The 13,512-nt window shown below is 45.2% G+C and overlaps 1 protein-coding gene across 2 annotated transcripts in view; it reads left to right on the top strand.

Annotated features, from left to right (window-relative positions):
• PNCK (pregnancy up-regulated nonubiquitous CaM kinase) overlaps window positions 1-13,512 on the top strand; it is a 165,525-nt gene that overhangs the window by 89,005 nt on the left and 63,008 nt on the right. Inside the window, exon 3 of one of the 2 annotated variants that reach the window (XM_073590919.1) lies at window positions 738-869. In XM_073590919.1, coding sequence (XP_073447020.1) covers window positions 738-869 — 132 coding nt within the window. Of the gene's footprint in view, window positions 1-737; window positions 870-6,220; window positions 6,268-13,512 lie in introns of those variants that run through there. The other variant, XM_073590920.1, reaches the window with a different exon arrangement.

The raw sequence follows: 13,512 nt of genomic DNA, 5'->3' as shown, positions 1-13,512 counted from the left end.
GGCCATTTTGAAGCATTTGTAGACCCAGCGTACTTTCGGAGTGACCACAGATGACTTCAACTTACTGAAGGTGGATCCACCTTGTGCCATGTCATGGTCTTATGTCAAATGATATAAGGGTAGATGGATAAAGTAGCCCTGAACACCCCTTATAAAGTCATACAACTTTTTAATAATGATATAGGCATCGACTAACATGGAAAATGTTTTTAGTCATTTTTTTTATACTTCACCATACATGTCATGGTTCCTCCAGAAGGTGAATAGAAGACCCTTTAGGGTCTGTGAACTATAAACAAATATTTTCATGTGATTGCAAATTATATTGGGTTGGCTATACTCAAAGGACTAGCACCCTTGTTCAGTGCCATCTGTACTGTTCCATGACAGCCTTCTTCTCCAGGTTCCTGCCTGTCCACTTTGTCTGACTGTGACCCTGCGGTCTACATTGGTGGCCAACTCAATGACCGTGGTCAAGAGTAGTTGTGGTATGCAGCACAGTGGAAGCCAAAAATGTCTTGTTACTGTCCAACCTACAAAATATCCAACATACCAGATTATGAGGTACTAGAAAAGTCATCACCAGGCGGAGCATGGGAAAAAAACAGGTAGGGAAGGGCCAACCATGAAATAGGTCAAAAGGTTTATAAGATAGGCATAGGGCAATAATTTGTGTAGGTCTGAACAGTAGGATGACTACAATAAGCAGACACTAATCTTTTGTCTATTCTCTATAGGGGAGCGTTCTCCGAAGTCGTCCTGGCTCAAGAAAAGGACACCGAGCATTTGGTAGCCCTAAAATGTATCCCAAAAAAGGTTCTACGCGGGAAAGAAGCTGTGGTGGAAAATGAGATCGCTGTTCTCAAAAAGTAAGGATATTACTAGAAATATGAAATTAGATCTGAGAAAGCAAGGCTATTTTTTTTTTCTAGAAACAGTGCCACTCTTATTCATAGGATGTGTCTGGTACTGCACCATTTATTTATTGCTCCATTTAAGAAATGTCCATAAAATACATTGCTTGCCATTTTCACTTTTCACTTATTATAAGAGTCTTTGAAGTATTTGAAAAAGGTTCTGCTTCCATATTTATATATGTTATGTCTGTCCCTGCAGTCAGGTAAATGAGACTGAGCTGCAGTACCAGTCACAGCTAATAGACTAGAGTGGCACTGTTTTAGTGGAAATAAGCAGATTTATTTTTATCTTTGGCAATCCCCTTAGGCTGAGTGCACACGTACTTTTTTGCCCTGCGGATTTTTCCGCGCAGAATGGAAGAAATCCGCAGGTCAAATGACCTGCATTTTTCCTGCGGATTTCTTCCATTTTTCCTGCGGTTTTGTTGTGGTTTTTGTGCAGTTTTCCATTGCGGTTTTCCCCCTGCGGATTTGGTGACAGGGGAGATGGAAAACCGCACAAAAGAAGTAACATGCTGCGGATTTTGTACCGCGGGAAAACCACGCGGAAAAATCCGCAGCATCTGCACAGTGTTTTTTTTTCCATTCATTTTAAGACTACTGTACATCACAATGCGGATATGCAACGTTTCTGCACGGTAAAATCCGCTGCGGAACCGCTGCAAATCTGCATCGTGTGCACACAGCCTTAAATTTACTTTACCTTAATCTAGACCTTTGATACTTCTATGAGGTTTAGTTTCTGATATATTTCCATTACCAAAAAACTTGCGTACGGTATGAGCGTCATATTTATCAAGGTTTGCAACTTTCTTCTTAGATGATGTAGGTAAAATTGAGGTATGGCTTTGAATATACTCTCAGTGCGAATAATTTGCAAAAATAATTACTACTGAAGCATGACAAGCAAAGCTTATGTATTCTGTTTTGCCCGATGAAGGATCCGCAGGGGCGGGGCAATGACATAATTATATCGGGGGGAGGTACCTTATTGAATAATCGATACCTAAAAAAACTAATCAACAGTATAATAGACAACAAAGATGAGAAATTGTTATCTGAAACACAGCATCATTTTTATAGGGTCATGGTTAGGAAATGTGATACTTTCCAAATTTCCCAGAGCATCTGGGAGGATCTTAGAAAAAAATACATCATGGAATCCCAGAAAGAATGGAAAGTCTTCTGGGCACCACACAAAGGCAGCATTAACCCACCACTTGCTTTGCCATGACATCGGGATACTACATAACTAGACTTAGCTCCTCAGGAGCCGGAACAATGAGTGGAAGAGGCATGGCCTGCAAAAAGGGGTGTGGTTATGCAAATACATTCCACCCATAATGGAGGTAATAAAAGTTGCTAAGAATGGCAAGTGTATATAGATTATGGGTACAGATTAATTTACTTTATTCATGGCCTTTACATTTTACACTGAAGTTTGGTCATTTGCAATATTTAAGTCTTTAATTTATTAGGTAATGTATAAAAAATAATTTATTTTATTTTTTAAATATAATAACCTAGTAACATAGCAACATAGTATTTAAGGTTGAAGGGAGAGTTTAAGTCCATCTAGTTCAACCCATATCCTATCTTGATCTGCCCTAACATGTTGATCCAGAGGAAGGCAAAAAAAAGCCCATGTGGCAAAAAGTAAGCTTCACATTGGGGAAAGAAATTCCTTCCCGAATCAACATACGGCAATCAGACTAGCTCCCTGGATCAACGCAATATTAAGGAAACTAGTGTATATACCCTGTAAAATTATACTTTTTAAGAAAAGAAAGGCATCCAGTCCCTTCTTAAATTTTAGTAGGGAATCACTCATTACAACATCATATGGTAGAGAGTTCCATAATCTCACTGCTCTTACAGTAAAGAATCCGCGTCTGTGAGTATGCTTAAACCTTCTTTCCTCCAGACGTAGAGGATGCCCCCTTGTCCCCGTCACAGGTCTAAGAGTTAAAAGATTATTAGAAAGGGCTTTGTACTGTCCCCACATATATTTATACATTGTAATAAGCTCACCCCTAAGCCTTCGTTTTTCCAAACTAAATAACCCCAAGTGTAATAACCTGTCTTGGTATTGCATACCCCCCAGTTCCCTAATAACCTTGGTCGCTCTTCTCTGCACCCGCTCCAGTTCAGCTATGTCTTTCTTATACACCGGAGACCAGAACTGTACACAGTATTCTAAGTGTGGTCGCACTAGTGACTTATATAGAGGTAAAATTATGTTCTCCTCATGAGCATCTATGCCTCTTTTAATACATCCCATTATTTTATTTGCCTTTGCAGCAGCTGCCTGACACTGGCCACTAAATGTGAGATTGTCATCCACCCATACACCCAGGTCTTTTTCAGTGACAGTTTTGCCCAGTGTTTTACAATTAAGCACATAATTATACATCTTGTTCGTTCTACCCAAGTGCATGACCTTACATTATCCCCATTAAAGCTCATTTGCCATTTATCAGCCCAAGCTTCTAGTTTACATAAATCCTCCAGTAATATAAAATTGTCCTCCTCTGTATTGATTACCCTGTAGAGTTTAGTGTCATCTGCAAATATTGAAATTCTACTCAGTATGCCCCCTACAAGGTCAATAATAAATAAACTGTGTTCCAAATTATTATGCAAAAAGAGTTTAGGAGTGATAAGGTTAGAATTTTTTTGTTTGTCATTTAAACTTATTGATGGTGATGTGTGTCAGGGCTCTTTATATCACTGAAAGCAATTGCAGATACCTGTGCAACACTACTTGAGAAGGCTGTTCCACATTATTAAGCAGCCTACATTTTTTGCCAAAATGGGAAAGAAAAAGGATGTGTCGGCTGCTGAGAAGCAACAAATTGTGGAGTATTTAGGTCAAGGCATGACTACAATCAACATTGCCAAGACACTTATTGTGATCATCGCACAATCAAGAAGTATGCAGCCGATTCCCAGCACACACGTGTGCATGCTGATAAGGAAAAATTGAGGACTCTTTCCAACAGGCAATTGTGTCAGGTTAAAAGAGCAGCTGCAAAAATGCCTTGTCATAGCAGCAGACAAGTTTTTGAAGCTGCTGGTGCCTCCAACATCCCCCGAACAACAAGATGCAGGGTCCTTCAGAGGTTTGCAGCTGTGCGTGAGCCATCCTGTCGACCACCTCTATCCACTGCACACAAACAGAAATGGCTCCAGTGGGCCAAACGATACATGAAGACTGACTTCCAAACTGTTTTGTTCACCGATGAGTGCCGTGCAACGCTCGATGGTCCGGATGGATGGAGTGGAGGATGGCTTGTTGATGGACACCCCTTGAAAACACGGCTAAGGCGCCAACAAGGAGGAGGTGGAGTAATGTTTTGGGCTGGAATCATGGGGAGAGAGATTGTCGGCCCCTTTAGGATCCCTGAAGGGGTAAAGATGAACTCCATAATCTATGTGGAGTTTCTAAAACAGCACTTCCTGCCATGGTTCAAGAGGAAGAACCGTGCTTTCCGCAGCAAGATCATTTTCATGCCTGATAATGCACCGTCTCCTGCTGCAAATAACACATCTGCATCTCTGGCTGCTATAGGAGGACAAACTTATGGTGTGACCACCATCTTCCCCTGACCTCAACCCCATTGAGAACCTCTGGAGCATCATCAAAAGGAGTGTCTATGATGGCGGGAGGCAGTTCACATCTAAGCAACAGCTCTGGGAGGGTATTCTGTCCACATGCAAAACAATTGAAGCACAAACCATCCAAAAACTGACAAATTCAATGGACGAGAGAGTTCAGAAGCTTCTTTCGAACAAGAGGTCCTATGTGCAAATGTAACATCACCTAGAATAAAGTTTTGACTTGAAAACTGTTTGATTTCATTTTGTAAGAAGCTGATAATGCTTATAATTTCACAACTGACCATTTTTTTGTTAAAAAGAAAAAGAAAAAGGTTGAAAACTCTGCTGTGCATAATAATTTGGAACATGCATTTTGGGTGTTTATTATTTTTAAAAATATACTGTTTTCATAGGCAGTTTGTTCAAAAACATTGCAATTATACTAGAATAGTAGATGACTGGAAAATAACAATGACTGCAATTCATATAGGTAATTTAGAGAAAATATGAGGAAATATTTTTGGCATAATAATTTGGAACACAGTGTATGTTAAAAAGAAGCGAGCCCAAAACTGACCCGTGGTACCCCACTGCTAACCGTGACCCAGTCCGAGTGTGCTCCATTAATATGCACCCTTTGTTTCCTATCCCTGAGCCAGTTCTTAACCCACTTACACATATTTTCCCCTATCCCCATTGTTCTCATTTTATGTATCAACCTTTTGTGTGGCACCGTATCAAAAGCTTTTGAAAAGTCCATGTACACCACGTCCACTGCATTCCCTTGGTCCAGTCCGGAACTTACCTCTTCATAAAAGCTTATCAGATTAGTCTGACAGGAAGGTCCCTCTTAAACCCATGTTGATATTGGGTCATGAGGTTATTCTTTTTCAGATACTCCAATATAGTATCTCTTAGAAAACCCTCCAGGATTTTACCCACAGTTGAGGTTAAACTTACTGGCCTATAATTTCCATGTTCAGTTTTTGTCATCTTTTTGAATATTGGCACCACATTTGCCATACGCTAGTCCTGTGGTACAGACCCTGTTATTATGGAATATTTAAAGACTAAAAATAATGGTCTATCTATGACGCCGCCGTACTTCCTGCTGGGTTAAGCAGGTGACATTTAATGGAGAATTTTTGTTATCACTGATCATATTGTCCGTCGTGGGATTTTCTTGTGTAAATACTGTTGAAAAAAAGTCATTTAGCATATTGGCTTTTTCCTCATCCACCATTTCACCCAGACTATTTTTAAGGGTTCCAACACTATAATTTCAGTTTCTTACTATTAATGTAGTTAAAGAACATTTTACCTGGAGTATTTCTAGTGGATTATTAAATGTAGTGTATATTAGGGATGAGATATTTGTCTAAGTAATCTGTCCTGAAATAGTCCCAATGTTTGCATGGGGCTGCCTTTTATATTGATGAGCTGTACACGCAGCTCTTAGTCTTTTTATAACATAAAACACACTGGCTTAGCAGTGCCGACGTGATGGGGAAGATCGTACAAAGCCGTATAATGGCTCAGAGGGAGTTTTCCTGTTTAACGAACGTTGGATTTACTGTCTGGGTTCCCTGGCCTCATCTTTTACAAGCAGGTGGATATAACAGAGGAGAGCGGTAATGCAGGTTGCGTTATACAGACGGTATAAAATGATTGTAAATCTCCTCACGTTTTCCTGCATGCGTAATTGTCTGAGCTGAGGGATGTGGCGTCACCAGCTGCCTCAGTATGTAAGGTACGTACTACAACCATCCCACGCTCCTGTGATACTGCGCTGTCGGCTGCTTTTTATGTCCCGCTCGGATTTTCTTTCTTCTCTTTTACGTCTTTTAGGATTCTTATTTTCTCAGTATACAGTCTGTTGGTAGTTTATAATCGTGCTATCCTTGTCATAGAATGTTCTCTCTTCCTGGTGACCTCGTGGCGAGCTTGTGCCACAGGGTAAAACATGTGGGGTTGAAGCAGAAGCAGTTAAAGGGGTTCTGTTATAAACACTTATATAAGACACTTATTACTCGGAAAGCCATACCAAGTCAGACTTTACCTATAGATACAGCATTACTGTTACATATCAGTCTTGGCTCTTGGTCCGCGCCCTGCTCCCTTCCCCCGTGGCTGTTGCCCTTTGCTGTGCTCCATGTTGGGTTTCTCTTTGTCTCACTGATATCATCACCTAAAGCTTTTTAAGGTGTGTCTGACTATTCAGTCCATGTTGTGCTCATTTGCTGTCTGTTTTGGAGCTTGATATCATCTTTATTATCCAGAGCGGAGAGATTCTAACAAACAGCAACTCTCCCTTAATCCCATCCATGTATTACACAGTCAGTCTATAGGATTGTGCAGTACCCATGGGAGTTTTCACTAGGACGCCACATAATAAATACAATATACAGGGTGGGCCATTTATATAGTTAAACCTGGGTGGGCCATTTATATGGATACACCTAAATAGAATGAGAATGATTGGTGATATCAACTTCCTGTTTGTGGTGTGGTGCCCCCAGGAGTTAGGTCTCCACAGTGGCTTTGCCTTCCTCCAGGGAGGGTAATGCCAGGCTTGGAGGCAATGATGGGTCTCTCTCGCAGTCAATCTATGCAAGCAACACAGTTCCACTCCAGGCCAGCAGGGGGAACTCTGAACCGGAATTAAGGGGAGGAGTGCTCTCTGAGGGCCAAGAGGTAGGAGTGGTTAGCTATTCTGTGGAGGGTGAAGTGTGCAGACATGTGGAAGGAGCGCTGAGATAGAGCTGAGAGGAAGAGCTCATCTCTGGAGAGAGCGCATGAACTGGAGCCTGGTCTACACGGTTGTACGGATACTAACGGTCCTGCAACAGACACCAGAGGAGTAGGAGGCTGTAAATGCCCTACTCCCCTCTAAGACTTGAGGGCACAACAGCAGCTTGGATAGTGAGCCGGGACTCAGGAGAGAGAAGTCCCCGAGATAGGCTACAGCTGTCTGCCGTGCAAGTGAGGTTCTTGAGAACATCTGACAAGAGGAACTCCAGTGTAACTCAGTACTGGGAGTACTTCATTCGAATAAGCGCTAGTAAGGAGACTGCACAACCCATCTGCTGAGAGAGAATCCCTGAATTGCTTCCAGGCTAGCCTGCTCCAATACCAGCTGTAATCAGGACCTGGACTGCAGTTATCAAGTAAAGGTACAGAAATTGCACCCCGCTGTGTCTTGTCTGCTTCCTACCTTTTCGGCACCACTACATCCCCGTGCCGACCACATCTACACTGCCCTGGGACTATAGCTTCACCTGTGGGGAGCTTTTACATCTTTGCTGCACCATACCATCAGTCCCAGCGGATCTGCATGCAGCGTCGACTTAACACCTCCCTTGCCGAGCACCACAGGTGGCATCACGAACTATTCATCTAACTACATTCCACCATTCACATCTTCCTATTACTTGGGCGCCCAGGGCCACGGTCCGGGTCACCGCTGCTGTGACACATCCCACTGATACCGGCCCGGTACCGAGTACTCCACAGCCCTGGGAGGGCGATCCAATTTGGTGTCATGAACAGGATTACGGAGTCCGGTACCCCCGGGTCCTGTGTGCCTTAGACTGTGTTTGTGTAAAAGACTGTGTGTGATATTGGCGCCAATTGCCGCGCTGTTTGGCACGCGCGGGAAGAAGAAGGGGCAGGCCTTCATGGGCGGAGCCTGCCACAGAGCGTGAAGAAGTGAAGTGCCGCGCGGGAAGAGAGGACAGCGCGTAAGAAGGGGAGGAGCTGAGGCCTACAGCCCAGAGCATCGGGTCTGTGAAGTGGTCGCCGGTGAGCTCACACAACCCCCGGCCCTGGCTAACGTTAACTAGGGGGAGGAAGAGAATGTCCGCGCCACACGGCAATGCAGCGACAGATGCCGTTGCCAACCCCGCAGCGCCGCAATGAGGAGCGCCCGCTGCAGCGGTCCCCCTAATGCCGCTGTCTATGCCCTACATACCGGGAGTGGCCTGGCTACCGCAGTACTCGGGTGAGTCACATACCCTGAGTGAATTTAAAGAGAGATTGTGCAGTTTGTTTAAAGTTTACCCTCTGTCTGAGAGCCAGAAAGTGAATATCCTGATTGGACAGCTAACGGGTGCAGCGCAGAGAGAAGTGAAAGCCTGGCAGGACACTGATAAAGAGACTGTTGCAAAGATCCTGGCCAAGCTGAGAAGCACCTTTGACACCCGCCTGCAGCTGAAATCAAGATGAGGTTCTTTGGCTGTAAACAGAAGGCGCATGACAGTATAAGGGACTATGCTCTCAACCTGCAGGAGGTGCTGCAAGCAGTTAAGCAAGTTGATCCTGACAGTGTGAAGGAGGAAGATAAACTGTTAAAGGAGCAGTTCATTGAAGGACTTCTAACCAGTACCCACAGAGGACAGTTGCGTATCATAACCCTGCAAAACCCTGATCTGGACTTTGCTGATTTTAAGGACAGGGCTATTCGGGTACTGCAGGAATCAACTGACAGCCACCCAGCACCCCCTAGGCGCCCAGCGATCACTTAACACCAGGAAGCAACATCTTTCCCATCCACCCCTTGGGAGGCTGATGCACAGACTCTGGATAAAGATCCAACTGAGGAGCTGCATCTTCAGGTCCAGGAGTTGACCAAAGGGATGGCTGCACTTACCAATACAGTGTAGTCCCTGCAGGTGTCCTCCAAGGAAAAGATCCAGCTTGCTTCTAGTCCAGAGGATGTCCCGTGGCTCTGGAGGAGGAGAGCCCCTCCACTTCGAGGGAGGATCAATGATCGCTATGACCAGGACGGACGTCCCATCTGTCATCTTGCAAGATTTTGTCCTTTAAACGAGCAACCCCTGGGGCAGAGGGCCAACCCCCAGGAGTAGGACTACAAGGCCCAAAGAACTGGAGAGCCAAGTATGTGGGAGGGAGACCGATCCTTCCTGTGGTGATTGACGGCATCCCCATGAACGCTTTGCTGGACACTGGCTCCCAGGTGACCACTATGCCGTACATTCTTTACAAGAGGTATTGGGCTGATTCAGAACTTACCCGTGGCCCAACTGATGAACTGACAGTAGTTGCCAGTAATGGTCAGTCTTTGCCGCAGAGAGAATTACTGTTAAAGTGGGTCGGGTAGAGCTAAAATCTCAAGGTCTGATAGTTGTTGATAATGATCGACGTGAATGTAATCCCATGACTCTTGGTACAAATGTAATTGAAAACTGCCTGTCCGAGGTTATCGTCTTGTTGCAACAGGTGGCTGAGACTGCTGGTTCCAATGAACAACGAGTCCTGCAGAAGGAGATCAGAGCCCTGATGCAAAGACAACAGGTAGACATCTCTGGCGGAGAAATTGGCAGTGTCAGAGTGAGTGATCCCTTCCCCATTGCAATACCCCCCAGATGTGAAATGTTGGTTTGGTGTCGGGCAGCTATAGGTCTTAGAGGGAGAGATTACCAGGCATTGGTAGAACCAGTATACTCCGATAGCAGGCCCACTGTCCTGACAGCTAGAGGACTAGTTGATGTACGAAAGGGGAGAGTACCTGTACGCCTTTTGAATTGTGGGGAGGAGGAGGAGGCCACGATACCTCGGTACGCCACAGTCGCTAAGCTGCTCACTGTCAATAACAACTCTTTGCAGGCAGCAGAGCCCTTGGTCTCATCCGATCAGGTGGAGGACAATGACTCTGTGAAGCAGATGGAGGAGTGGTGCCAGCAACTGCAGGTGGGAACTGACTCTACGTCCTCCTACCAGAAAAATGGGGTATACAGAGTGACACAAGAGTATGAGCGGGTATTCAGCAAACACCCACTAGATTTTGGGCAGGCAAAAGGGGTTCAACATCATATCCCCACTGGAGACCATCCACCCGTAAAGGAGAGGTACCGACCTATACCCCCAACACAATACCAATTTGCTAAGAGTATGTTGAGGGAGATGAAGGAAGCAGGTGTTATCAGAGACAGTTGTAGCCCATGGCCAGCTCCCATAGTTTTTGTAAAGAAAAAGGATGGTACCATGAGAATGTGTGTTGATTACAGGAAAATTAACAGCATTACACATAAAGACGCCTACCCACTACCTAGAATTGAGGAATCATTAGCTGCACTGAAAACTGCTAATTACTTTTCCACCTTAGATCTCACTAGTGGGTATTGGCAGGTTCCTGTGGCAGAGGCAGACAAGGAGAAAACAGCATTTACCACTCCAATGGGTCTCTGTGAGTTCAATTATATGCCATTCGGGCTCTGCACAGCCCCAGGAATATTTCAACGGCTGATTGAGTGCTGCCTGGGACACATGAACTTTGAGACGGTCCTGTTGTACCTGGATGATGTCATTGTTTTCTCCAAAACCTATGAAGATCATCTGAAACACCTGGCTGAAGTGTTTGAAGCTTTGTCCAATTTTGGCCTGAAGGTGAAGCCCTCCAAGTACCACCTCCTGAAGCCCAAAGTGCAGTACCTCGGTCATGTGGTCAGTGCAGAAGGTGTGGCACCAGATCCTGATAAGGTCACAGTCATCCGGGACTGGCCGAAGCCCAGCAACCTTCATGACATACGCCAATTCCTTGGACTGGTAGGCTACTACCGAAGATTCATCAAAGGCTTTGCTGAAATAGCCACCCCAATGCAAAATCTTCTGGTGGGGCAGTCCAAAAAGACCAAACAGAAAAATTCCACCTTTGAATGGACTGAAGAGTTGGAAAGGTCCTTCACCAGATTGAAGATGGCTCTCACAGGAGATGAAGTTCTGGCCTACCCAGATTATGACAAACCCTTTGTGCTGTACACTGATGCCAGCAACGTGGGACTAGGAGCAGTACTGTCGCAGGTACAGAATGGGAAAGAAAGAGTGATCTCCTACGCCAGCAGGAAGCTGCGCCCCACTGAAAGGAACCCTGACAACTACAGTTCTTTCAAGCTGGAGTTCCTTGCCGTAGTCTGGGCTGTCACTGAAAGATTCAAACATTACCTAGCCTCCACCAAGTTCACTATCTTCACGGACAACAACCCATTGACGCACTTGGACACTGCAAAACTAGGTGCACTGGAACAGCGATGGATGGCTCGGCTATCTAACTATGAGTTTACCATCAAGTACTGGGCAGGGCACAAGAATGCCAATGCTGATGCGCTGTTCAGAATGCCTAACCTACCAGATGCAGGAGAAGACCCTGAGGCTCTTGAAGAAATAGAGTTACCTCCCTTCCACCGGCCACTTGCGGCCCAGCCTGCTCAAGGAGTGAGAAACAGACGGTCTGGCTTGAAGGAGGTCACCCTGAATCCATTGCCCCATCATGACTGGGCAGAAACGCAAGATAGTGACCCTGCAGTCTGCCTGGTGAAGGAGCTACTGTCCCAAGCTGACTCACGCCCAGAGTCAGATGCTTCTGAAGAAACCCAGCAGTTGTGGAAGGAGAGAGGACGGCTGTTCATCTATGAAGGAAAACTGTGTCGGAGGAGTATCAATGCCCATACTCATGAGTTGGTCTGGCAGGTGGTAGTCCCAAAGAGAGAGGCATCAATGGTCCTAGAGGCATACCACAATGGAGCTGGACACTTTGGATGGAAGAAGTTGGAAGCATTGCTACGGGAGTTCTACTGGGTTGGTATGAGGAAAGCCATTGAGAGGTGGTGCCGGGAGTGTGGACAATGTAACCTGAGCAGAAAGGATCGAAACAGCCAGAGAGCTCCTCTACAGCCAATCATCACCAAACAGCCCCTTGAGTTGGTAGCCCTGGACCATGTGAAGCTGGTTCCAAGCTGGTCAGCCTACATCTATGCTCTTACCATTGTGGACCACTACTCAAGATTCCTGGTAGTTGTGCCTGTCAAAGATCAGACAGCCTGGACAGCAGCCAGAGCATTCCAACAGCACTTCTGTAGACCACATGGATATCCTGAAAGAGTGCTTACAGATCAAGGTCCAGCTTTTGAGGCGGAAGTGTTCCAGGAATTCTGTAACTTGTATGGTTGTAAGAAGATCCGGACAACACCGTACCACCCACAGACCAGTGGCATGTGTGAGAAGATGAACCAGGTAGTGATTGACCTACTGAAGACTTTGCCCTTGGAGGAGAGGAATCTGTGGCCAAAGAAGTTGCCAGATCTGGTGGACCTCTACAACCATATTCCAGTGAATTCCACCAACTGTACCCCAGCCTACTTAATGAGAGCAAGACCTGGTAAACTGCCTATTGATTTGGACATGGGAGTCCTACGCCCGAAGTAACGTCACCAGATGCTGACTGGGATATAGAAAGACAACAACAGTACAGAAGAGTTCAAGAATGCGTGGAAAAGAGTCTAGCCCAGGCAAGACAAAAGCAGGAAAAGCTTTACAATCAAAATGCACCTGCCGTTCCTTTGTCGCCGGGAGAACAAGTCTTAAAAAGGAAGAGAAGATTGCACAAATTGGATGATCAATGGGAAGCTGAACCTTATACCATTCTGCCTTCAAACTTTGATAATACCAAGGTATGCCTTATTAGCAAAGATGGAGGAGAAACCTCAGCAGCAATATCAAGAGATCACCTGAAACTATGTCCTGACCTGCTGAAGGAAAGAGTGGAAGAACCGAATAACATCCATCCCATAGAGGAAGAAGAGAAGGTCAGCACAATACTTGGGGAATTCCCTATGAATTGGACTAAAGTAAATGATGCTATAGTGGTGCCGGTGTTGACATTTCCCCAATTGGTAGCACAGGAAGACGTGACTCAAGGAAATCCTGAAGATCAGGAAAATCAGGCAGCAGTTGCCTCACCAGCAGTGGAGCCAGAGAACTCTCGCCCTGCCAGTAGTGAACCTGTTATGCCCCTGGTGAGTCTAAGAGTTTACAGACAATCTAGGATCCCTGTGCCATGCAGAACCACCAGTACTGTATCCAGTACATTACCCACTACACCAGTATTACGCAGGTCTACCCGCATTACACAAGGGATAGCACCCATCAGATATCGTATATAGATAAATGTTGAAATTGTATGTGTATATATTGTGATAAA

This window comes from Dendrobates tinctorius, unplaced genomic scaffold, assembly GCF_039654945.1.
Source record: "Dendrobates tinctorius isolate UK_male_01 unplaced genomic scaffold, ASM3965494v1 ptg000120l, whole genome shotgun sequence".
Taxonomy (NCBI): domain Eukaryota; kingdom Metazoa; phylum Chordata; class Amphibia; order Anura; family Dendrobatidae; genus Dendrobates; species Dendrobates tinctorius.
Note: the sequence above shows the minus strand (reverse complement) of the source record. Positions and strands in the feature narration are given on the sequence as shown.